This window comes from Phyllobates terribilis, unplaced genomic scaffold (genome assembly GCF_046119375.1).
Source record: "Phyllobates terribilis strain yellow unplaced genomic scaffold, ASM4611937v1 Scaffold_3__8_contigs__length_932513732, whole genome shotgun sequence".
NCBI lineage: Eukaryota > Metazoa > Chordata > Amphibia > Anura > Dendrobatidae > Phyllobates > Phyllobates terribilis.
Genome location: NW_027362763.1, coordinates 537,799,459 through 537,826,819, shown reverse-complemented (window position 1 = coordinate 537,826,819; position 27,361 = coordinate 537,799,459). Strand labels below are relative to the sequence as shown.

The window sequence follows — 27,361 nt, the reverse complement described above, 5'->3', positions numbered from 1 at the left end:
TTATTAAACCTGACAGGGCACACCTGTGAAGTGAAAACCATTTCCGGTGACTACCTCTTGAAGCTCATCAAGAGAATGCCAAGAGTGTGCAAAGCAGTCATCAAAGCAAAAGGTGGCTACTTTGAAGAACCTAGAATATAAGACATATTTTCAGTTGTTTCACACTTTTTTGTTAAGTATATAATTCCACATGTATTAATTCATAGTTTTTATGCCTTCAGTGTGAATGTACAATTTTCATAGTCATGAAAATACAGAAAAATCTTTAAATGAGAAGGTGTGTCCAAACTTTTGGTCTGTACTGTATATATATATATATATATATATATATATATATATATATATATATATATATATATATATATATATTTTTTTTTTTTTGTTGTTGTTGTTGTTACATACCGGTATTTGTGTTGGTTCCCTTTTTGTAACATACTTTGTGTGACCCCCAGTTGGCTACTTATGACATATGGTATATTTATGGGCCTCATTAATGTATGCGGCTGTTTAAATATAATTGTCTACCTAGGGAGAAGTTTTCAACTCTTCATATATATATTTTTATGTGACGATCAAGGTGTTATTGCACCTAGTTGCATTTTTTAATTGTTTTTAATCTATGGTGTTTCGTTTTGGATTGTCAATAAAGATACAGTATGTTATATTTTTGTATATTTTTGGCTGTTTAATCAGCTAAGCTAGGGTGACTGGTGCCTTTTTTTTTCATTATTCTTGTTTAGTGATATATCCACATGACCACTGTAGCCTATAAGTGACCTCAGAGGCGATGCTGGCCTTTAGGATGCATGATCGATGAGGTCAGTGATTAGCTGCAGCGCTCATGTGAATGTACAACACACCATTGCTCTAGGAAACTAAACAAAGATCAGCAGGGGCTACTGGAGCATCTGACCTAGAACAATGGGGAATTTCACAGGTGGCTAATGTTCATTCTTTTGTATTTTTGGTGTAAATTATTTTCATTTTATAGATCTTATTAAAAATTTGTTCTTAATATTTTCAGCTGATTTGCATGGTTTCAATCTCGCGCCGGTCTCTTTAACTATTCCATTTTCACCTGGGATTCTGTGGCTTAGTGATCAATGTCTACAATAGGCCTAAGAAGATTTAGAAGCTTTGCCTGATTCACTTGCTCTATAATCAGCTGTACAGTAATTTCATGGTTACTTACCACTGAAACAGGGTAACCACGGCCCCTTACAAAGACCATTTGCACTTTATGCAGCCATGTGACAGATGCCATTAGACCATCTTATGTATGGCTCGGAGACTAAACTGTGCAATCAGCAGCATGACAAATCAACTCTGCAAACCACCAGCCTAACATCGGAACATGGAAATGTCTGAGGCCAGTAATAACCATATGAAATATCCAGCATCACGGCTTCAAGAGTAGCATGTTAATCCCTTGTAATACGGAGCTAATCTGAAGGATCAAAATCAGTTTCTTGTTTTCCCTTCAGTCATTACAATGGTGACGTTTTTTTTTTTTTAGGTCAAGTTAATTTTATTTAGACATCATTATGGTATATAATTACATTTAATTCATATTGTACTTTGTTTATTTAATCCTATTAAGGTTATTTTTTTTAATAACATACAGTACAGACCAAAAGTTTGGACACACCTTCTCATTTAAAGATTTTTCTGTATTTTCATGACTTTGAAAATTGTACATTAACACTGAAGGCATCAAAACTATGAATTAACACATGTGGAATTATATACTTAACAAAAAAGTGTGAAACAACTGAAAATATGTCCTATATTCTAGGTTCTTCAAAGTAGCCACCTTTTGCTTTGATGACTGCTTTGCACACTCGTGGCATTCTCTTGATGAGCTTCAAGAGGTAGTCACCGGAAATGGTTTTCACTTCACAGGTGTGCCCTGTCAGGTTTAATAAGTGTGATTTCTTGCCTTATAAATGGGGTTGGGACCATCAGTTGTGTTGTGCAGAAGTCTGGTGGATACACAGCTGATAGTCCTACTGAATAGACTGTTAGAATTTGTATTATGGCAAGAAAAAAAGCAGCTAAGTAAAGAAAAACGAGTGGCCATCATTACTTTAAGAAATGAAGGTCAGTCAGTCCGAAAAATTGGGAAAACTTTGAAAGTGTCCCCAAGTGCAGTTGCAAAAACCATCAAGCGCTACAAAGAAACTGGCTCACATGAGGACCGCCCCAGGAAAGGAAGACCAAGAGTCACCTCGGCTTCTGAGGATAAGTTTATCCGAGTCACCAGCCTCAGAAATTGCAGGTTAGCAGCAGCTCAGATTAGAGACCAGGTCAATGCCACACAGAGTTCTAGCAGCAGACACATCTCTACAACAACTGTTAAGAGGAGACTTTGTGCAGCAGGCCTTCATGGTAAAATAGCTGCTAGGAAACCACTGCCAAGGACAGGCAACAAGCAGAAGAGACTTGTTTGGGCTAAAGAACACAAGGAATGGACATTAGACCAGTGGAAATCTGTGCTTTGGTCTGATGAGTCCAAATTTGAGATCTTTGGTTCCAACCACAGTGTCTTTGTGCGACGCAGAAAAGGTGAACGGATGGATTCTACATGCCTGGTTCCCACCGTGAAGCATGGAGGAGGAGGTGTGATGGTGTGGGGGTGCTTTGCTGGTGACACTGTTGGGGATTTATTCAAAATTGAAGGCATACTGAACCAGCATGGCTACCACAGCATCTTGCAGCGGCATGCTATTCCATCCGGTTTGCGTTTAGTTGGACCATCATTTATTTTTCAACAGGACAATGACCCCAAACACAACTCCAGGCTGTGTAAGGGCTATTTGACCAAGAAATAGAGTGATGGGGTGCTACGCCAGATGACCTGGCCTCCAGTCACCAGACCTGAACCCAATCGAGATGGTTTGGGGTGAGCTCGACCGCAGAGTGAAGGCAAAAGGGCCAACAAGTGCTAAGCATCTCTGGGAACTCCTTCAAGATTGTTGGAAGACCAATTCCGGTGACTACCACTTGAAGCTCATCAAGAGAATGCCAAGAGTGTGCAAAGCAGTCAAAGGTGGCTACTTTGAAGAACCTAGAATATAAGACATATTTTCAGTGGTTTCACACTTTTTTGTTAAGCATATAATTCCACATGTGTTAATTCATAGTTTTGATGCCTTCAGTGTGAATGTACAATTTTCATAGTCATGAAAATACAGAAAAATCTTTACATGAGAAGGTGTGTCCAAACTTTTGGTCTGTACTGTACATTTTAATTTACTAGTTTGACCTCAGTAAGGATTAGGCCGGGGTCACATCCAATGCCAGAACATTGGATGCGAGATGCTAATGACCGTCTGCTCCTGCTCTGCTGCGAGCGAGAGCCGAGTGTCATACTACTGTGCGCCGATCCTCTCGCATGAGAGAATTGCAGCACAGGTGCGGAGGGGACGGAGAAAGTCATTTCGCCATCTCCTACATTGCCGGCGTCCGTGGTATTTGGACTGCACTCAGATGACATCTGAGTGCAGTCCAATGTTTCACACGCACCCATAGACTTGTATGGGTGAGTGCGATCCAATTCTTGGATGCACCCACAGCATGCTGTGATTGTCTTCTCATACCGAATCTGCATGAGAAAAATAATCGCAGCTCTGAGCTGCCCCATAGAATAATATTGGGCAGAGTGCTGCCCGATAAAGCATCACATAGCACTCAGCCGTGGTATACGCCAGTGTGAGCGAGCCCTTGGATGGAAGATGTCAGAAGTTTCTCTGCTGTCCTTTTTGCACAACTCAGTGGAAAAATTTCCAACACGAGTATTGACAAATGAGAAGTAAAAATAAACCAAGCAGATTTTGCTGTGAATTCGCACTGCAGATATGGAGTAGAAGGCTATGTTCTCACGAGGAGTTTTTGGTGCGTTTTTGAAGCTGCACATTTTCACTGCATCAGAAACACAGCGTATTATATAGTAGGGAAAATAAGTATTTGATAAACTGCCGACTTTGCAAGTTTTCCCACCTACAAAGAATGGAGAGGTCTGTAATTTGTATCATAGGTACACTACACCTGTGAGAGACAGAATCTAAAAATAAAAACCAGAAAATCACTTTGTATGATTTTTACATAATTAATTTGCATTTTATTGTATGAAATAAGTATTTGATCACCTACCAACCAGCAAGAATTCTGGCTCTCACAGACCTGTTAGTTTTTCTTTAAGAAGCCCTCCTACTCTGCACTCATTACCTGTATTAATTGTACCTGTTTGAACTTGTTACCTGTATAAAAGACACCTGTCCAACCTCTCCACCATGGCCAAGACCAAAGAGCTGTCTAAGGACACCAGGTACAAAATTGTAGACCTGCACAAGGCTGGAATGGGCTACGGGACAATAGGCAAGCAGCTTGGAGTGAAGGCAACAATTGTTGGCACAATTATTAGAAAATGGAAGACACAAAAGATGACTGTCAATCTTCCTCGGTCTGGGGGTCCTTGAAAGATCTCGCCTCGTGGTGTAAGGATGATTCTAAGAAAGTCAGGAATCAGTCCAGAACTACATGGGAGGACCTGGTCAATGACCTGAAGAGAGCTAGGACCACAGTCTCAAACATTATTGTTAGTAACACACTGCGCCATCATGGATTAAAATCCTGCAGGACACACAAGGTCTCCCTGCTCACACCAGCACATGTCTGGGCCCGTTTGAAGATCGCATGATTTTGGCCAACAACCTCCTTGAGAATTGAAGATGGGTCGTGGCTTCCAGCATGAAAATGACCTGAAACACACAGCCAGGGCAACTAAGGAGTGGCTCTGTAAGAAGCATTTCAAGGTCCTGGAGTGGCCTAGCCAGTCTCCAGACCTGATCCCAATAGCAAATCTTTAGAGGATCTGAAACTCAATGTTGCCCAGCGACAGCCCCGTAACCTGAAAGATCTGGAGAAGATCTGTATGGAGGAGTGGGCCAAAATCCCTGCTGCAGTGTGTGCAAACTTGGTGAAGAACTACAGGAAACGTCTGACCTCTGTAATTGCAAACAAAGGTTTCTGTACCAAATATTAAGTTCTGTTCTTCTATTGTATCAAATACTTATTTCATGCAAATAAAATGCAAATTAATTATGTAAAAATCATGCAATGTGATGTTCTGGATTTTTTTTAAGATTGTGTCTCTCACAGGTGTAGTGTACCTATGATAAAAATTACAGACGTAAAACTTGCAAAATCGGCAGCGTATAAAATACTTATTTTCCCCACTGTAGTTCCAGCAAAGTGCATGGGATATATAGAAATCTCCTGTCCACTGTGCTTCTTTTTTATTCAGCATAATCTGATCTGCGGGGCAAGTTTCAAATTCGCAATCTGTCAGTTTCTCCTGCGGGTACGCTGAGTTTTATGTATGGATTTCCCCATAGACTTGTATTAGATGCGGGAAATCCACAGGTAACTACACACATGCATTTTTAGTGCGTTTTCACCGCGGAAACTCAACAAAAGCCTATGTAATCCACATGTCACTGTATCAATATAGTTTTGTTACAGCTAAATACCAGGAGGTACAAAAAACAAAGCAGTTTTATTTAAAACATAACGAGAAAAACCGCAGCATCAAAAGCGCATGTAAATAATTTACATAATAGGTGCAAAAAACCTTCAGCATGAAAAACTCACCAAATACTCATTGTGGGACCACAGCCTAAGGCTACATTCTCACGATGAGCTTTTGGTGAGTTTTTCATGTTACAGATTTTCTGCACCCTTTAAGTAAATTAGGTTACTTGCATATTTTTCATTGTGTTTTTGTGTGCGTTTTTTTTACATACGCCTTTATGACGCTGTGTTTCTTGTCTCTTATTGGTATGTTAATGTTTAAAATAAAGCTGCTTTGTTTTTGAGACTTCCTGGTATTTGGCTTTGACAAACCTTTATTGACATACTTAGGTGTGGATTACACATGTTTTTGATGGGTTTCCGTGGCGGAAATGCAATTAAAAACGCCTGTGCATTTTCTACCTGCAGATTTTCCACATTTAAAACAAGTCTATAGGGAAAATCTGCACATAAAACTCAGTGTACCCACAAGAGAAATTTACATGTTGAGAAGCTGAAACTCGCACCGCAGGTCAGCTTATGCTGAGAAAAAAAAAAGCACAGCGGGGCGAGATTTCTATAAATCTTATCAACTTTGCTGAAAATGTAAGACACTGTTTTTTTGATGCATTAACTCGCCAAAAACTCATTGTGAGCACACAACCTTACAGAAACGTTTTTTTTCAGCTTGTATGCACAGGACCGCACAGACCAATGTTAGTGTGATAGTTCACATGGATCTCAAAAAAACGAATGAAAAAATGGTGGCATGCACTAGTCTGGTCCGAATCATGGAACAGATTAGTGCATGGAAATAATTCCTGCACCCATCTATTATGTGGACTGGCATAAGGAGCCAGTCACATCCGTATCTATCTTTACGATGGCCACATGAACTTAGGATAAGGGTGAATTCACACTATGCAGAGTTTAATGCAGACATTTCTGCAACTAAAAATAGGATCTAATAAGGTAAGGGGGAAAAACTTTCCACAAGAAAATCTGAAAGTGGAAAAAACACAGCAGAGTTTGCAGGAAAAATCAGAAACAAATATGACATCTAATTTAAGACTACTTTATTTTTCAACTCTAACTCTGAAGGTTTTTCGGGCTTTATATTGATGGCCTATCCTCTAGGTATGACTTTCCACTCCCATTGATTTATCTGGGACTGAGCTGAAGGGTGGGTACGTGGGGGGCTCCCCAAAAAGGCATGCACTCTTCAGTGAGTTGATGAGTTGGATTGTCAAGTCATTAAAATTGTAATGTGTAAATTTGGCAGTCACACTTTAAGGCTATGTGTGTCAGAAATTGTTTGCAGAAATTTCTGCAGCGTTTCTGCACCTCTTGGCAGCAAAAACGCTGTGGAAAATAGGCAGCGTTTTTGATGCGTTTTCATGCGGTTTTTGTCATGCGTTTTTTCCAATGCATTGTATTGGAAAAACGTAGGCCAAAAGGCACAAAGAATGGACATGCTGCTCCTTTATCCGCACATGAAATTCAGTCAGGAAAAATCCTGATCACGTGCACAGATCTTGCAAAATGTCATAGGAAATCATGGGATGAGGATTGCAATGCGTTTTTGAGGAATTGCCGCATCAAAAACGCACCGTGTGCACATAGCCTAAGTGGCGAGTACAGTAAAGTAGATATACATCTAAATGAGCACAATTTACTTACATGTACTGTACATCTTGCCGTCGAAAAGGGGCTAAGTGCAAGTGCAAATCATATTACAGACAAGGTGTAAAGATTGAAAGACAAGTGATTGCGTGTAATTTTTATGTGGAAGAATTGCACAAGGAAATCCACTCCTTTAGGACCTCTGCAGACAAGCGTATGAGAAATCATCAAAGTTTCATCCACAATTCTCAGACGAGTCTTTTCTAATATCCATCCAATTTTCATCCGTGTGCCATCTTGTGTGTCCATTTTCATATATTTATACTAAAAATGTAAATGATCAAATACAGTTTCCTAGGTTTATTATAGAAACATATCCATAAAAATTGGATGCCACTCGGATGTTCTGTATGTGACCCAATTTTTTTATGCACCCATAGACTTGAATGTGTAAGTTGGGCCGAATGAAAAATCGTACAGCCATATGAAATAACATGGATCAGTGTGCTGTCCGATTTATACGCTCGTCTGCATGAGCCCTAACATTTTATCCAGAATTGTATAACTGGGCATGTGAGAATACCACCTTTTACAATCATGGCATACTGTATGATATAACATATGCAAAGCACACGTTGAAAAAAATTATAAAATAGTCATTCACCATAAAACATTTTATAACATTGTATATTTTACCTTGAAGATGGCAAGGAACGTCATAGTCAATCTCATCATGCCTTGAGGGGCTGAGAAATAATGTTCCATCCACTAATGGGAACTGCTCAAACACAGGGAGCACCCGGTGGCATAATGCACAGTTGACTACGTTTCGGTGACTAGCACTGAGGGCTGATAGGATAAATTTCCGTAGATCTTCCCCCTGTCCAACCTGCGCGTCATCTTCCATACGTACATGAAACGTATTCAGTTTATGCCGTGGTATATGAGCTAATAATTCGGAAAGGTCAAGTCTCCGAAGGAATTGTACTGGTGCATCTAATCGCCCAGATCTGTGAGCCTGTAAGCCAGAAATACTGTAATCAAAGTGAGTATTCCTGAGCATGCCACCGGTGGCAATATTTTTCTTGTGAGGCTCCAAATGAATAGCGTTCTTTAAAAATTCACCTAAGTATCTAGAACTGCGGGGGACATTAAAATGAGAAGGGGAAAGGATAGGATAGCCAGCAGGCGGAGACTGACCCGGAGAAATACATGGAGACCGTAGCCCATGTGAACCGCCACTGCCTTTTTCTTGGGAGTTCTGTCTGTCCACAGAATGTCTACGTGGAAGTTCAAAGTTCATCCCTTTTTGAGGTTTTGATGACCCACGACACTTCTTTACCTCATCTGAGGACTCAGACATAGATCTACCGGTGGTCTTTTCTGGTACAGATTTCTTCTTTTTTTCATCATGCATTCGCTTTACTTGATACCAGTCCGTATCTTTCTTCAGGTGGCCCTGACCACAGCGACAAGAGCAAAATCGAAAAGCCAGATCATATCCCTTTTTAGTCCACATGTTCTGGCGACATTGTTTCTCATTCCAGCTTCGTGCTCTGCCAATGCAATTGAACTGGACAAGAATGCTACTTTCCCATTCATAGAAGCACTGTAGATGCATCCATGTACTAAAAGGGCAGTGCTCATTATTACAAACGACTTTCTGGTAGTCGTCTTTTTCCAATTCAACAGATCTACCTAGACTACAAATGAGCGGAGTGGCACAAACTGCTTCTGTGAAAGAAGAAAAAAAAAAGATAAAAGACGTTAAAAAGTTATTAAGAAAATGCATCATTATACTCTATGCTATTATTATATCGTGTCTATAAGTAATTGCCACCGCATGATTTAGTAGGAATGGAATTTCCAGATAGCAAGTTTCCTTTAAAAAAAAAAAAAACACAAAAAATGTGCTTTAATCATATTACTTTTCATATTTCATTATTAAAGGAAAAAACAAAATTAGTAATCTTGCAATTTTCACACTGGGAATTGTCTTTTTTTTTTTTTTAGATTCATACGTCCTGCCCTTTCAAGAAAGGATTACAACAAGGCTTCATAGTAACAAAGGCACAATCACAATGACAGGCATTTAGATTTTTTTCCTTTTCAGTGTTTAATGTACGAATTATTTTATATTTTAATTGAACAGACTTTTATGGACACAATACAAAATGGTTTTTTTTCATTATTTTAATTATTACATTTTGAAAGGGAAGACGGGGTGATTTAAACTTTTATGTATTTTTTTTTATAATTCTATTTTTTTGTCCCCTTAAAGAATTTCAAACTACAACAACCTGCAAACCATAATAGTTTCCCTAGGGAGGTAATCACTATAGAATTAAAATGGCAACCGACCTGTTAAACTGCCAGAAACTCATCTTTATCTTAGAATATAAGGACATGAACCTGTGAGCATTGGCTCCTCTGTAATGAACTGTAGATTATCTATACCACGTAATATAATACAGAATGACAGGGTGGACGGCAGTATAAGTAGTATCTTAGCTCAACTCTCCTGGTACCTCCAGTATTAGATCAGAAAGACAGGGTGGACAGCAGTGTGAGCATCGTCTTACCTCAGCACTGCTTCTCACAAAATTAGAATATCATCAAAAAGTTAATTTATTTCAGTTCTTCAATACAAAAAGTGAAGCTCATATATTATAGAGAGTCATTACAAACAGAGTGATCTATTTCAAGTGTTTATTTCTGTTAATGTTGATGATTATGGCTTACAGCCAATTAAAACACAAAAGTCATTATCTCAGTAAATTAGAATACTTTATAACAACAGCTTGAAAAATTATTTTAAAATCCGAAATGTTGTCCTACTGAAATGTATGTTCAGTAAATGCACTCAATACTTGGTCGCAGCTCCTTTTGCATCAATTACTGCATCAATGCGGCGTGGCATGGAGGCGATCAGCCTGTGGCACTGCTGAGGTGTTATGGAAGCCCAGGTTGCTTTGATAGCAGCCTTCAGCTCGTCTGCATTGTTGGGTCTGGTGTCTCTCATCTTCCTCTTGACAATACCCCATAGATTCTCTATGGGGTTAAGGTCAGGCGAGTTTGCTGGCCAATGATAATGACTTTTGTGTTTTCATTGGCTGTAAGCCATAATCATCAACATTAACAGAAATAAACAGTTGAAATAGATCCCTCTGTTAGTAATGATTCCACATGAGTTTCAATTTTTGGATTGAAGAACTGAAATAAATTAACTTTTTGATGATATTCTAATTTTGTGAGAAGTACCTGTATCTCCAGTATTAGATCAGATAGGGTAGACAGCAATGTGAGCAGCCTCTTCTTTCCTCAGCACTCCTCGTACCTCCTGTATTAGACCAGGAAGACAGGGTGGACAGCAGTGTGAACAGACTCTTCTTACCTCAGCACCCCTAATATCTCCAGTATTAGATCATGTAGTCAGGGTGGACAGCAGTGGGAGTGGCCTCTTATTACCTCAGCACCTCTGGCATCTCCAGTATTAGATCACATAGACAGGGTGGAGGACTGCAGTGTGAGCAGCCTCTTCTTAGCTTAGCATCCCTTATATCTCCAGTATTAGATCAGATACACAGGGTGGACAGCAGTGTGTGCAGCATCTTCTTACCTCAGCGTATCTGGCATCTCCATTATTAGATCAGAAAGGTGTAGTTTACAGCAATGTGAGCAGCCTCATCTTACCTTAACATCCCTGTTATGTCCAGTATTAGATCAGAAATACATGGTGGACAAGATGGCTACTGCACATGCTTGCAGGCACATTTCTTAAGATTCTAAGACAAGTTTTTATTAGTGTAACAAGACAATGGCTATTTTAATTCTATAGTGATTACTTCCCTAGATAAAACAAGTGTGATCTGTTAATTAAAGGTATTTAGGAATTTGTGATATTTCCTTTATGTATTTTTAGCTATTCCCAGAGAAGCCTTTTAAGCTTGGGCACACATACTGCAGATTTCTGAATAATCCCGAAGTAAATTTGCACATATTTTACCAGTTGGGACAGCCTCTGTCATATTTTCTTATTTTTGTACTAATTTTCTAAATACACAGCTTATTCCATCATTGTCTGCATTGACAGTGTGCTTTCTATACAAATGCTAATAGTTCCTAAAAAAAGGCATGGTTCTAAAAAAAAAACTTTAATTTACGCCCTGTATATTATAAATACAGAGCAGTCACTGAAAAAAATACAATTTTGGGAATGAGGCCCGTCATGGCTGCATACACCAGATCTTCAGTGTATTCTTATGCTCATTACATACATTCCATTACGGATTTTTCTATTACACAAGTCTCAGTATATGCTATAAAAATTACACCATATCCAATAAAAGCCGCATTTACTGACAAAACACGGAGAATGTGGCCCATAGTCATCCTACCGTTTCCATGGTAACCAATCATAGAGGCTAGATAGCGACTCCAATAACAAAACATACCCCCCCTCCATCTTCTGTAACATGAGGCTGTTGAATATACACTAGATGACAGATTTGAGAAGTGTTGTGATTTATATGCAGCAGTAGCTATATACTGATAGTTTGCATGCCGTCAAATAAAGGATAAAGCAGCATTCCTCAAAATGTACACCTTAACATTAAAGGGGTTCTCCAGTCTGAAATGAAGCACTCTTTGTGACTACAGATTGCTGAATCGTGACAGTGGGCAATGCACACAGTGTCACAATTCCCCAGTATTTGATATGTGAATGGGCGGGCACATTACCGCATGTGTGCAACTTGCAGTGATGCGCTGAGTAGATTCATCTAATTCCTCTCAATAGAAGAGAATTGAGAAAAGCCTGATGAGACTGGTTGGCATGTGACCCCCAAGTATGCAAATTGCATACATGTAGTCATGTGAGTACCCCCCTTCATTCAGGGCATAGAAGTGAATTGTAACAGCGTGTGCATTGCACACTGTCATGATTGGGCAGTTTACAGTCATTACTTCACTGCAGACCGGAGAACGGCTTTAGAAATAAAAAAATCACAATGCATAAAGTGTTACTGTTAATCCTATTAGTAATCTGCAGGTTAACAGCTTTACTAAACTGCCGGAGCACGCAGTAAGGCCACATTCACAAATTCAGCATTTGGTCAGTATTTTACCTCAGTATTTGTAAGCCAAAACCAGTAGTGGGTGATCAATCCAGAAGTGGTGACGTGTTTCTATTATACTTTTCCTCTGATTGTTCCACTCCTGGTTTTGGCTTACAAATACTGAGGTAAAAGACTCACCAAGTACTGAACATGTGACCGTGTGGGAAAAAAAATTAACTTTATTCCTCCAGTGCAGCATTCGGGCTTCAGTCACGGGGACGGCGCCAGCACAGGTTCAGTCACAACTCTAAGTATAGAGAGCGGTGGCTGTAACCGCGCCCCCGGCACTGACTGACATTGGGGCTGGCTCTCAGTCAGGGCTGGGTGCACAGTTCAGCCGCCGTTTTGTATTCTCAGAGCGGTGACTGAACCAGCACGGGCACCGTCCCCGTGACTGGATCTCAAACGCTGCCAGGAGAATAAAGTTCATTTTCTCCCACAGCGTTCAGCTAAGTGCAGACGCCGGGCAGGTTAGTAACGCTATGAATCCTGAGGTAGGACAGCGATTGCAAAGAGAGAGGAGGCTCCAAATCAAGGCCAGCGACGCTCATGGGACCGGACAGCACCTTATGTGGGGATAATAAATGGTATTTTTTGGGCTATGCAGTTGGGGTGTGGCAATTATATACAGCCTGCTGTAAAAGAGGCATTAAAGGTGGTGGCCGTAGTTTATATTGGGAAAACCTGGTGACAGGTTCCCTTTAAATGGAGCAATAAGCACGTATGCTCACGCCACAGTTAAATTCCACATTAAGCTGCGTACTTTAAGCTGCACTTTTCAGAACAAAAATCTCTTTTATTATTTAAAGTATAGTAGTAAAAATCACAGCTTACAAATGTATCGTAAGTGACAAGAAAATTATAGCAGTGGCTAGCATATTTCACCAGACATAAGGCTTTATTATTTCATTGTAAGAATAATTGTTACAGGGTTTAAAAAAAAAAAAAAAAAAACAACTTGAAATGCCGGCATATTGTGTACTTTTAACAATGCAGAAAGAGGTCAGCTTGGCACAACTGGTAATCCCAGCTAAGCCTCCTCAAACACTCTCGTCATGCAGGCAAAAACATAAATGCGATGCTCCCGTTCCCATCACTACATTACACTGTAATGGGAAATGTGCAGATAGAAATAATACATCTAAAGCAGTGCCCTAAAAGACGCTTTTTATTACAAATGTTACATTTAAGAAGGATAAAGTGATAATCGGGATTGTGTAAGATTCTAGTTTCCTGGCCTTTATGCTGCTACTCCATTGATGCCAGCCTATATTCTGCCATCAATGGGCACGAGCACAGGCCTTTGTGCCAATGATTTCGTAGCGGATCTGCTGAGTATTGCTATTATATTTTGTAATAACCTGCTGCACTTTATAAAGGAAGGAATTCTTAAAAATATATAAATGGGTATAGAGTATATATTCTATTCCATAATATAAGAAATATTTCGTCTTGTTACAGCCTTGACATTTCCTATTTTGACTTCAAAAGTATTCCAGAAGTATGACGGCCGATGTTGTGCCGAATGGTTGAGTGTCTTATTTTACAAATGTTCTTTAAGAATCAGACTGGAGGACTGATCATAGCAAACTAGTTATGCTTAGAGGTGTAGGTCTTCTGGCTTGGTGTTGGGATTTCTAAAACCACTGGCGGATCCAATTTGTATAAATTATATCACAGAAACTAATAGGGGCACTAATTGGTGTAGACTGTCTTCACAGGCTTGTATGCACAGGGTGGGATCTCCACCGAGACCTGGATCAGGGCATAAGCGTGTTACTGGACAGTCTGTGGCGCTAAATGGGTGAAGTCTGATGAGCTTAAACATAATATCCAAGGTTCTCAATTAGATTTGCGTCTGGGGAAGGCGAGTGCCAGTCCATAGCATCAATGACTGTCATCCAGATATTGCCTACAAACTCTGGCCACATTAAGCTGGGTATTGTCCTTCACCAGGAGTATCCCATGGCTCACTGCACCAGCAGAAGGTCAGGCATTGTGATTGAGGATTTCATCCAAGTATCTAACAGCAGTCAGGATACCATTGGTCATCACTTGGAGGTTTGTGCAACACTCCAAGGATATCCCTCCCCAGATCATCACTGACCTATGGTCCAACCGGTCATGCAGGATGCTGCAGGCCGCACAATGTTCACCACTCATATCCAGACTCTTAAGTCTGTCAACATGCCGAGTGTTTAATTTGTTTCCCCTGTGAAGTGAATTGAGTGCTAATGGGGGAGGGCACGGCAAATTCTGGTGCTCTCTGGCAAATGCCAATCGAGCTGCAAAATGCTGGGCTGTGAGAACAGGTCCGACTAGAGGACATCGAGCTCTCATGCCTCCCTCATGGAGTCGGTTTCTGATATTTTGGTCAGAAACAATAATGCCATTTGCCTGCTGGAGGTTATTTTGATGGGCTCTGGCAGCGCTCCTACTTTTCCTCCTCACAAAAAAGAGAAGAATAAATAGAGAAGGAAAAGCAGAATGACACATGTTTGTTCGAAAAGATTCAGTATAAGGGCTCGCTCACACTGGCGTATACCACGGCCGAGTGCTATGTGATGTATTATCGGATGGCACTCAGTGTAATGTTATACTATGGGGCAGTGCAGATCTCAGCATGAGAAAACAATCTCAGCATGCTACGTGAGCATCCGATGATCCGATAACGCACACCCATACAAGTCTATGGGTGCGAGTGAGACATCGGACTGCACTCGTATGTCATCCCAGTGCAGTCCAATGTACGCGCACAGAGACAATTGAGAAGATGGAGAAAGTACGTTCTCCATCTTCTCTGCACTTGTGCTGTGATTCTCTCATGGGACAGAATCGGATCACACTAAGATGACACTCGGATCAGACTCTCCCAGAGTTTGATCCGACTGTCATTAGCATAATCAGCCCGATTCTCTCGCATGAGAGAATATACACCAGTGTGACTCCAGCCTAACTCGTATTCAATTCACGGAAATCTTTTGTGATTGTATGTATGGTGTGTGAGTCCAGTTAGAGGTCCTACCCGGTGAATAACAGCTATCTGCACATCCAATCATATTGAAGCGATTGTCAATCACTGAGTGGGACCGCCCACTGGACTCATGCATACATACACCAAGGATTTCAATAAATAAAATGCAAAATTAACTGAAATTAAATTTCACAAAAAAATGTATATTAATCTAATCAGCTCTTTTGCTCTATAGCATCCTGCCTGCAGTTCAGATACCATTTTCAACATGACAGATTCCCTTTAAAGGTAATCCTCAAGTTCCCTGGACATTTCTAGCAATGTTCGTCTTTTTTGACCAACAAAAAAGTGACTACTCACACCACCAGGAACCATGTCAATTGATGACCAATGTTTCATTTTTTGACACCGTTTCCCTCATTAAAAGGAACAGATACAAGGAGCACACTTGAAAGCTGTTACATCTACTCAAACGTAACCCACGCCAAATGAATACTCGAAGTAGCAATAAAATAGCGTGAACCCTGCCCGTAAACAGAAAACATCAATCTAGCTTAGAAAACTTCAGAATACTCCTTTAAACTCTGCTACAAGATTAACATTTCCTAAAGTAGAGCCACTAAATAAGAGTTAGCAACAGTCTCGTTACTGACCAGAGTAACCCTATAAATAGAGATCAACAGTAAAACCATTGACCAGAAACGATCATATTACTACAGCTGTTGTTGGACTTCCATTACTTATTTCTATATTTCCCCTTCAAAATATACCAACAAAAGAACACTTTTTTCATCAAACTCCCTAACAGGCAAAATTGACATGACCTTATTTAAAGGGAGTGTGTAATCAGAAAATGACTCAGGTCATCACGATTTCGCAGATACCAAACATGTATGGGTTCTTTTTTATTTAAGTAGTGAAAAAAATGCCAAATTTGTAAAAAAAAAAAATGCACCATTTTCCACGACCTGTAGCATCTAGTTTTCGTGATCTGGGGCTTATTTTTTGAGCGCCGAGATGACATTTTTATGGATACCATTTTGGGGATACAATGTTTTGATCGCTCATTATTGCATTTTATTGCAATGTTGTAGAGAGAAAAAAAAGGCGACAAAAAACATAATTCTGGCGTTTTGATTTTATTTTCTCGTTACGCCGTTTACCAATCAGATTAATTATTTTTATATTTTGATAGATCAATCAGGCGATTCTGAAAGCGGCGATACCAAACGTGCATTTTTTATTTTTTTTATTGTTTTATTTTGAATGGGGCAAAAGGGGGGTGATTTGAACTTTTATATTTTTTTAATATTTTTAAAAACTTTTTTTTTTTTTTTTTTAACTTTTCACTGGCTTCAATAGTCTCCGTGGGAGACTAGAAGCTGCGATCAGCCCTGCTATGTATAGCAAAAATGCTCATCTGCTATGAACGCCGGCCACAGGGAGGCGCTCATAGCAGATTAGCAATAACAACCACAAGGGTCTCATGGAGACCCCGGGTTGTCATGCCAATCCATCGGCGCCCCGCAATCATGTGACAGGGGCCCCGATGGGCGGAGCAAGTGACACTAGTAATGTCTGCAAAGAGACGCTAGTAATGTCTGTAAAGAGCAGTAGAATTAATACCACTTTATAAGTGAGTCAAAATAAAGCATCTAATGAACGTGTGCAAAGATTATTGTAAAGGGAGGGGGAGTAAGGTCAGTTGTGACATTCACTATTGCAAGTGGTGAATCCTGTATTATCAGCAGTGTATACAGGCGGTACCTGTCATTGCGATCCTGGGTCTGATGAAAACGCTTTCTGCAAAGAGTTTGTATGATCTTCCCGTGTTTGTGTGGGTTTCCTCCGGGTTCTCTGGTTTCCTCTCACACTCCAAAGACATACGGATAGGGAGTTTAGATTGTGAGCCCCAATGGGGACAGTGATGATAATGTCTGTAAAGCGCTGTGGAATTAATGGCGCTATATGAGTAAAATAAATAAAAATAAAAGGACAGAAAGTATGAGTCTAAAAGAGTTCCAGTGTAAAAACTGTATTGAAAAGCAAAATTAGCTATTAAAAAAAGACAAAACAACATTTTAAAAACAAAAACCTGATTTTAAAAAAAAAGGTCATTTTGTGATTAGACATATCATTTAATGCACCATATTCCCTAGAATACTGAATCGGAGAAGGTTTCTTACCATAAAAGTCATAACCTTAACTAATTGACTGATTATCTAAAAAGATGGCCATTGTATGCTGAGGGAACTGTAGATATTCCATAAAAATAGAAAAAACTGTATTGGCGTTTCCATGTGAGAGTGCAATACAACTTGGAAAGCTGTTGACCAAAAACTCTCTCTCCAACTCACTCATCCACATGAATGCTGGGCTTGGTCAGTCATTCATGTGTTCTTTATGAGGAGAGGAGTAAGCCTCCATTAAGACCCCTCTGGCAGTGACTTATACAGTTGTGCTTAATAGTTTACATACCCCGGCAGAATTTTTCCTTTCTTGGCCTTGTTTCAGAGAATATGAATAATAACAAAAAAACTTTTTCTCCACTCATGGTTATTGGTTGGGTGAAGCCATTTATTGTCAAACTACTGCGTTTTTTCTTTTTAAATCTTAATGACAACCAAAAACATCCAAATGACCCTGATCAAAAGTTCACATACCCTGGTGATTTTGGCCTGATAACATGCACAGAATTTGACACAAATGAGTTTGAATGGCTACTAAAGGTAACATCCTCACCTGTGACCTGTTTGCTTGTAATCAGTGAGTGTGCATAAAAGCTGAGTGAGTTTCTGGGATCCAGACAGACTCTTGCATCTTTCATCCAGCCACTGACGTTTCGGGATTGTGAGTCATGGGGAAAGCAAAAGAATTGTCAACGGATCTACGGGACAAGTTAGTTGACCCGCATAATAATGGAAAGGGATACAAAAAATATCCCAGGAATTGAAAATGCCAGTGAGTAGCGTTCAAACTTTTATTAACAAATGGAAAATCAGGGGCTCTGTAAAAACCAAACCACGGTTAGGTAGACCAGCAAAACTTTCTGCCACAACTGCCAGGAAAATTTTTGGGATGCAAAGAAAAACCCACAAATAACATCAGCTGAAATTCAGGACTCTCTGAAAACTATCGGTGTGGCTGTTTCAAGATGCACAATAAGGAGGCACTTGAAGAAAAATGGGCTGCATGGTCAAGTCACCAGAAGAAAGCCATTACTGCGCAAATGCCACAAAGTATCTCGCCTACAATACAACAAACAGCACAGAGACAAGCCTCAAACCTTCTGGAACAAGGTAATTTAGAGTGAGGAGACCAAAATTTAACTTTTTGGCCACAACCATAAATGTTCCATTTGGAGAGAGATCAACGAGGCCTATGATGAAAGAAACACCATTCCTACAGTAAAGCACGGAGGTAGATCGCTGATGTTTTGGGGATGTGTGAGCTACAAAGGCACAGGAAACTTGATAAAAGTTGAAGGAAAGTTGAATGCAGCACATTATCAGCAAATACTGGAGGCAAATTTGCACTCATCAGCCCGGAAGCTGCGCATGGGACGTACTTGGACGTTCCAACATGACAACGATCTAAAACACAAGGCCAAGTCGACCGGTCATTGGTTACAGCAGAACAAAGTGAAGGTTCTAGAGTGGCCATGTCAGTCTCCTGACCTCAATATCATTGAGCCACTCTGAGGAGATCTCAAGCGCTCAGTTCATGCTAGACAGCCCAGGAATTTACAGGAACTGGAGGCTTTTTGCCAAGAAGAATAGGCAGCTTTACCATCTGAGAAATTAAAGAACCTCATCCACAACTACCACAATTGATTTCAAGCTGTCATTGATGTTAGAGGGGGCAATACACTGTATTAAAAACTGAGGTACGTGAACTCTTGATCAGGGTCATTTGGATGTTTTTGGTTGTCATTAAGACTTCAAAAGAGAAAACACAGTAGTTTGACAAGAAATGGCTTCACCCAACCAATAACCATGAGTGGAGAAAACATTTTTTGTTATCATTCATATTCTCTGAAACAAGGCCAAGAAAGGAAAAATTCGGATGGGGTATGTAAACTTTTGAGCACAACTGTGTACCCGGATAACAGAAAGACTTAATTCAAACTGACCAGTCATTGTCCCTCATCTGTGGCAAGAGAATCAGAAGTTGCACCCTATTATCAGATGGTCGGATGTTTTTGTGGTATTAAAAGTTATCCCAAATGTACAGAAGAGAAGAATAAGCGCGCGTTCCTGTGTATGAGATAGCTGGGCAAGATAGCTGTCAGCCAAATGATTGGCCAAACAACAGTTTAGCCGACAACTATATAAAGTGTATGAGGGGTTAGTATCTACACCAGTGCTAGTCGAACTGCAACAATCGCGTATTTAGCAAAAGAATGGATATCTTTTGTGCTTATTATATTATAAAGGATTTTGGACAGGTTTTAAGATACACTGAGGCCATTTTAAACATTGTGTAATAATAGTATGAAAAAGCAAAGAGCATACACTGGGAACACCTAAAACCATTTATTCCACACAGATTGGTGTTAGGATAAGGAATGGCAGGCTATGTCCGTTTCACGTTTAGCTCACACTTCATCAAGACCACAGCACGTATGTGAAACGGCCTAGGCCGGTCATTCTGTACCCAGAAACGGACATGTTTTGCAAAGATTGTATCAAGGGTGAATGCTGCACTTTTCTTCATACTATAATTATACTTAGATGGACTGTGCTGGTACCACCATTAACATTGGCATTATTTTGGCATTCATGGCAGTCCCAGAATCTTAAAGTGACTAGTAGCAGTGCCAATCGTTTCTATGTGACTGAACTTTTGTGTATAGATTTGTAGTTTCTGGTGGCTTATTAAGCTATCAACTACTTTTAGCATCAAAGTGCTCTGCGTTGGTGAAATCCCATAAACTAGCTTACAACAGGATACCAGTAAAAGACATTACCTACAGAACTGCAATAAATATATATTACATACACTGCTCAAAAAATAAAGGGAACACTAAAATACCACATCCTAGATATCACTGAATTAAATATTCTAGTTGCAAATCTTTATTCATTACATAGTGGAATGCGTTGAGAACAATAAAACATAAAAATGATCAATGTAAATCAAAATTAATATCCCACAGAGGTCTGGATTTGGAATGATAAAGCTTTTGCCTAAAGCCCCCACAGCCCCACCCCACACCTACTCAACCCTCTTCCTCCAAAACCACTTTCTCCACCATTCCTGAAGATCAACTTTCCTCTTTACTCTCCAAATCACACCTCACGACCTGTAAACTTGACCCAATCCCGTCCCACCTCATCCCAAACCTTACCACTATCTTCATCCCAGCCCTAGCCCACCTCTTCAACCTGTCACTAACAACTGGTGTCTTCCCCTCATGCTTCAAACATGCCTCAATCACACCCATCCTCAAAAAGCCCTCCCTTGACCCATCCTCTCTGACTAGCTATCGCCCCATATCACTTCTCCCCTATGCCTCAAAACTACTGGAACAACAAGTCCATTCTGAACTGTCCTCCCACCTCTCCTCCTGCTCCCTCTTCGACCGCCTACAATCTGGTTTCCGACCGCACCATTCTACTGAAACTGCCCTGACTAAAGTCACCAACGACCTACTAACCGCCAAATCCAAGCGACACTACTCTGTCCTCCTCCTCCTAGACCTGTCATCTGCCTTCGACACAGTGGACCATTCCCTCTTACTACAAACTCTCTCATCTCTCGGCATCACAGACTTGGCCCTATCCTGGATCTCCTCATACCTAACAGACAGGACATTCAGTGTCTCCCACTCACGCACCACCTCCTCATCTCGCCCCCTATCTGTCGGTGTCCCCCAAGGTTCAGTCCTAGGACCTCTGCTCTTCTCCATCTACACCTTAGGCCTGGGGCAGCTCATAGAGTCACATGGCTTTCATTATCACCTCTATGCTGATGACACACAGATCTACCTCTCTGGACCAGATATCTCCTCCCTACTAACCAAAATCCCACAATGTCTGTCCGCCATTTCATCCTTCTTCTCTGATAGATTTCTAAAACTTAACATGGACAAAACAGAATTCATCATCTTTCCGCCATCCCATTCACCCCCCCCCCCAACTGACCTATCAATGTCGATGGCTGTCCACTCTCCCCAGTCCCCCAAGCTCACTGCCTTGGGATAACCCTGGACTCTGAACTCTCCTTCAAACCACATATCCAAGCCCTTTCCACTTCCTGCCGACTCCAACTCAAAAATATCTCCCGGATCCGCACATTCCTCAACCATGAATCTGCAAAAACACTAGTGCATGCCCTCATCATCTCCCGCCTCGACTACTGCAACCTCCTGCTCTGTGGCCTCCCTTCTACCACTCTTGCACCCCTCCAATCTATCCTAAACTCTGCTGCCCGACTAATCCACCTGTCCCCCCGCTATTCCCGGCCTCTCCTCTCTGTCAATCTCTTCACTGGCTCCCCATTGCTCAGAGACTCCAGTTCAAAACCCTAACCATGGCATACAAAGCCATTCACAACCTGTCTCCTCCATATATCTGTGACCTAGTCTCCCGTTACATACCAGCAAGCAACCTCCGATCCTCACAAGATCTCCTTCTCTACTCTCCTCTTATCTCCTCCTCCCACAATCGCATGCAAGATTTCTCCCGTGCTTCCCTCCTGCTCTGGAACTCTCTACCCCAACACATCAGACTCTCGTCGACCGTGGAAACCTTCAAAAGGAGCCTGAAGACCCACCTCTTCCGACAAGCCTACAACCTGCAGTAACCACCGTTGCATGACCAGCTCTACCCTCACCTAATGTATCCTCACCCATCCCTAATAGATTCTGAGCCCTCGCGGGCAGGGTCCTCGCTCCTCCTGTACCAGTCGCTGTCACATTGTGTTCAAGATTATTGTACTTGTTTTTGCTATGAATACCCCTTTTCACATGTAAAGCGCCATGGAATAAATGGCGCTATAACAATAATATTAATAATACTCAAAATCAAAGTGGAAAATCAAATTACAGACTGATCCAACTTCAGTGGAAATGCCTCAAGACAAGGAAATGATTTTCAGTAGTGTGTGGCCAGGGTACGATACTATACGTATTGCTATACCCCTTACTTATCTGGATATGTCTACCTGATGGAGGATCCTTTGATTACTTGGTAGGGGTGATAGATTGATATATATAGATATGATCTATGAGAGATGTATATATGTATATATATATTATGATATGGATATTTAAATGAAGTGCACCTCCATGGCCGGCGTCCCATGCGTACATAGCCATTTGCACGTTTGCACTTTCTCCCCTATTCTTCCTGCTAATTGATGCTAATAAAGAATATTATATTGAGATAATAAAATTGTGTGGCCTTTTGATCGTCCGTTCTCTCTTGTTGTGGTTTCTGTCAGCACTTCTGCCAGATTTAAAGAGACAGTGTTCCTGTGTACCTCTCTGTGCAACCAAGTGAGCTGATCCACCACACTATGTAGACACACGTGTGTGTGTATATATATATATATATATATATATATATATATATATATATATATATATATATATATATATATATATATATATATATATATATATATATATATATATATATATATATATATATATATATATATATATTTATTAGCTATTAAACCCGTTCTATGCCCGGGTGGCGAGCATTTTTATTGGTATATGGTCTCCCATGCTGGTATGTGCTGCCCCCATCCTGTCCCCACCATCCTATCCTGGTATGCATGGCTCCCTCATACCCCATCCTGGTAAGCATGGCACTCCTCATCCCTATCCTGGTATGCATGGTACCCCATCCCTCATCCCTATCCTGGTATGTATGGTACCCCTCATCCTGGTATGGATGGTAGCCCTCATCCCTATCCTGGTATGCATGGCACCCCATCCCTCATCCCTATCCTGGTATGTATGGTACCCCTGATCCTGGTATGCATGGCACCCCTCATCCCTATCTTGGTATGCATGGCCCCTCATCGGAATCTTGGTATGCATGGCACCCCTCATACCTATCCTGGTATGCATGGCCCCCTCATTCCCAATCCTGGTATGCATGGCACCCCTCAACCCCAATCTTGGTATGCATGGCACCCCTCATCCCCAATCCTGGTATGCATGGCAGCCCTAATCCCCAATCCTGGTATGCATGGCACCCCTCATCCCAAATCCTGGTATGTATGGCCCCCTCACCCCCCAATCCTGGTATGTATGGCCCCCTCACCCCCCAATCCTGGTATGTATGGCCCCCTCACCCCCCAATCCTGGTATGTATGGCCCCCTCACCCCCCAATCCTGGTATGTATATCACCCCTCATCCCTTTCACGCTGCACACATACAAAAAAAATAAACACTTATACTCACCTTTCTTCCCTGTGCTCCAGCGCTGCTGTGTCCTGTTCTGCCGGAGGCCAGGGGAGGAGTGCGGCGCCGGAGTATGCGCATGCCCAAACCACGCTGTCCAGCGCCATTTTGCTCAAGACACACTGCAAATGTGTGTTCAGTAAAATGGCGCCAGATAGCGCTATGAACATGCGGCAACGCTCCTACCGGTCAGGTAAGTATGTAAGTATGGCGCCGGAGATCGCGGTATGTGTTCAGTGTCTACGCATGCCGCGATCTCCAGCGCCATACACTCCTCTTACCTGTAACGGCTCCATGCCTGCTTCTGTCTGGAGCCAGACTGCAGAGGCGTATCGCGCTAGCGCAGTCTATAAAGGCTTCAGACAGAGACATGCATCTCCAGTTATATTATAGATATAATTTCAACAACCTACTGACCACCCACTTTCACACTGGAGATGGCACCTGCATCCCTGGCGAAGGCGAAGTGCTTCCTGCAGTTGTGGCTGCTGTCAGGTTCTAAGACTCAAGGAGTATATGCCCAGCAGTGGCTAGACTGGACAGATGCCTAAGCTACTGCAATAAAAAACTTATACCGTAAAAGTATCGGGGGGTTTTTGTGGTGGCCTCTTCTATACAGTCAAATAAATGCCATGCAGATGCATAACCAGCCAGTCTGAGGTCAAAGGAACACACTTTTTGCCTTGGTCTAGTAAATGACTGCTTATGGGAACATTAAAGTATAAGCCAGAAAAGGCTCCCGACACTTTCAATAAGTGCACAAATGTAGAATGCACTTAGCCAAAAGCCAGCCATACACATTAGATAGCTGTTGGCCAAACGATGCTTTGGCCATTCGTTCAGTAGACAGCCATCTCGACCATCTCTCCTATACACAGGAGTTCTCGTTCTCTATAAAAAAGCTGCCAACAGACATCTCTGCCGTGGTATATCTACGGAGGAACCAAGCGATTGGCAGTCTGAAATTAGACATGCCCAATAGACAGCTCATCTTACGATCAGTTGGCCAGTAGTCGATATCAGAGGGTTCGGACAAAATTAGTATAATGTGTATGGTGGCTTTAAGACTTTCTTATCATCCTCGCAGAAGAGATTCATTAATCACAGGTGCCGTATTTCAGGAAAACATCAGCCATTAACAAAAAGCTATCAGTAAACCTCCTGTTTGCAGCAGAAGTTATACTGTGGAGAAGGTAAGTGAAGTGAGGACAGGTGGTCCGGGATAGATACCTATGGAACGGATGCCAGCACTGCTGGCATTGTAAATAGCCATTTTTTGAGATGAATGAAAGCATTACAATGGTGTAAATGATGTGGTTCCAGAAGCCCCAATTTAGGCTGTGAACAGCAATAATCAGAATAAGGGCTTGTTCAGTACGGTATGTATCTTGCCAAAATTGCCTTGGGAACCTAAATCCAACTTTTACCAACTCTCTTGGCCTCATAGAGTCAATCCAAGTTGCCTTGCCATGGTCATTAGGTCATTATTCTCCACTGCCAGTATTGCCCCGAGAAGTTAACCATGAGTCCCATTTCTTTAACAGACTATAACAGAACATTGTGTTCGGGCTGTGGAGTCTAAGAGTCTCAGAGTCGGAGTCCATTTTGGTGGAGTCGGTATAAAATGGACCGACTCAGATTCCTAAAATATATAATAAATTGGGTACAGTAGTATAATGCAGAATGTGCTGTAAAAGTTTTCCTAAGAATTTGGGAAAGTTATGAAGTGTCCTATAAATGTCTGTTCTGTTCCTGATCTAAGAGTCTCAGCTTTTAGTTAAGATAAATCTGTGCTGCACTTTATGTTCATGCCCAGTAGTGAAGCGGAGTCGTGGAGCCAGAGTTGGAGTCTGAAGTCAGGGAAATCGGTGGTTTGGCAAACTGACTCCACAGCCCTACATTGTATGTCCCACGCAGATTGGTATTGCTATTGGATCACTGCTCCGAGCTCTAATACTGCAGCTAAGAAAGATCAGCAGTGACCAGCGCTTCTGTATTACTGTAACTCTCGAAGGAGAAACAGCAGTAACTATGTGAGAACCAGTGCCAAATCATTACAAAAATTATACTATTTAAAAATAAAGAAATGTCACTTATAAATATTTAAAAAAGAGAAAAATGAAACTTTTTCACTAAATAGTATTAAAGATGAAAATGACACATATCATCGGTATCTCCACATCTGTAACAACCCAAACCTATAAAATTATCACAATATTCACCCCGCATGGTAGACAATTAAATATATATATATATATATATATATATATATATATATATATATATGTTCATCCCACTTTCAAAAAAGGAGCGATCAAAAAGCTTGAATGTACCCCGTAATAGTACCAATGAAAACATAAACTTATCCTAAAAAGGGCAAAAAAACATGCCCCCATGCTCTCATATTATGGCAACCAAAAACAGACTTTTTTAAAGTGTTTTTATTGTGCAAAGGTAGTAAAAAAATAATCTCTGTATTCGTACTGACCCAATGGAATAAAGTTAGTTTTTCACTTATGCTAAAAAAGCTGCAAATTGAAAAGACGATGACTTCTACAAATGGCTAATGATCTTAAACAAACTTCAAAATCCACAATAGACTACTACAAAAGGAGCAAGCTGAAGGTTTTACAATGGCTCTCACAGTCCCCTGATCTGATCATCATTGAAAATCTGTGGCTAGACCTCAAAATAGCAGTGCATGTAAGAAGACACAGGAATCTCACAGAACTGGAAGAATTTTCCAAGGAAGAATGAATGAAAATCCCTCAAACAAGAATTGAAAGACTCTTGTCTGGCTACAAAAAGTGTTTACAAGCGGTGATACTTGCAAAAGGAGGAGCTACTAGGTACTAACCATGCAGGGTGCTCAAACTTTTGCATCGGCCCATTTTCTTTTCTGTAATTTTTAAAATGAAAAAGATGAAAATATATTTATTTTTTTGCCTAAAATATAAAGGAAATGTGTCATCTTTAACTTTAGGCCTTTTAGAGATCATTTCATCTTCAACTTGCTTAACTGTTCACAATAACAGTAATTTAAACCAGGGGTACCCAAACATTTACATGCCACTGTATAGGAAACAATATAATCTTACCATCAATGGCAAGATGAAACGCACGTCAAGGTGGAGGGACACTGGACCTCGCCTCCACTTGCGATCTAGGTAATGACTCAACACTAAACAATAGTATCTATTGATTAGAGTATCTTGATCCTATTTACATGTCTACTTATACTGACAGCACAGTATGTTACTCCTGATGTTATTCTTGATAGCAATTACTGTACTACGCTACTTATAGCTGTTGCTTGTGTAAAGCAGCTGTGTTTTTCAGTGAATTTAGTGAGACAGTGAACCAGGCAAGTTAAAGCAAACATTCTTTATTGTCCAAATACTACACACATGAAAACTGCTCACCTCCAGATTGCAGCCGTGAACAGGTAAATAAAGTCCAATGCCGCTGGCACTTGCACCCCAATAAGGTTCTCAGGTGCTAACGTGTTTGCCTACGTCACTGGCTCTGGCCTGTGTTAGCTTCACATAGCCATGCATACATCCACAGAACCTTCAGCTCTGATACAAGTGAATTCCAAACACAAAACTGACAAACCCCAACCTTAACTGCAGGTTTAAATGGGCCACTTGTAAGAC

At 40.9% G+C, this 27,361-nt stretch overlaps 1 protein-coding gene across 2 annotated transcripts in view; it reads right to left on the bottom strand.

Moving 5' to 3' along the window:
- HECA (hdc homolog, cell cycle regulator) overlaps positions 1-27,361 on the bottom strand; it is a 71,008-nt gene that overhangs the window by 21,100 nt on the left and 22,547 nt on the right. Inside the window, exons 2-3 of one of the 2 annotated variants that reach the window (XM_073671345.1) lie at positions 17,053-17,232; positions 7,891-8,928 (exon numbers count right to left, since the gene is read on the bottom strand). In XM_073671345.1, the coding sequence (XP_073527446.1) occupies positions 7,891-8,928; positions 17,053-17,232 (1,218 nt within the window). The remainder of the gene's footprint in view (positions 1-7,890; positions 8,929-17,052; positions 17,233-27,361) is intronic. The other variant, XM_073671346.1, reaches the window with a different exon arrangement.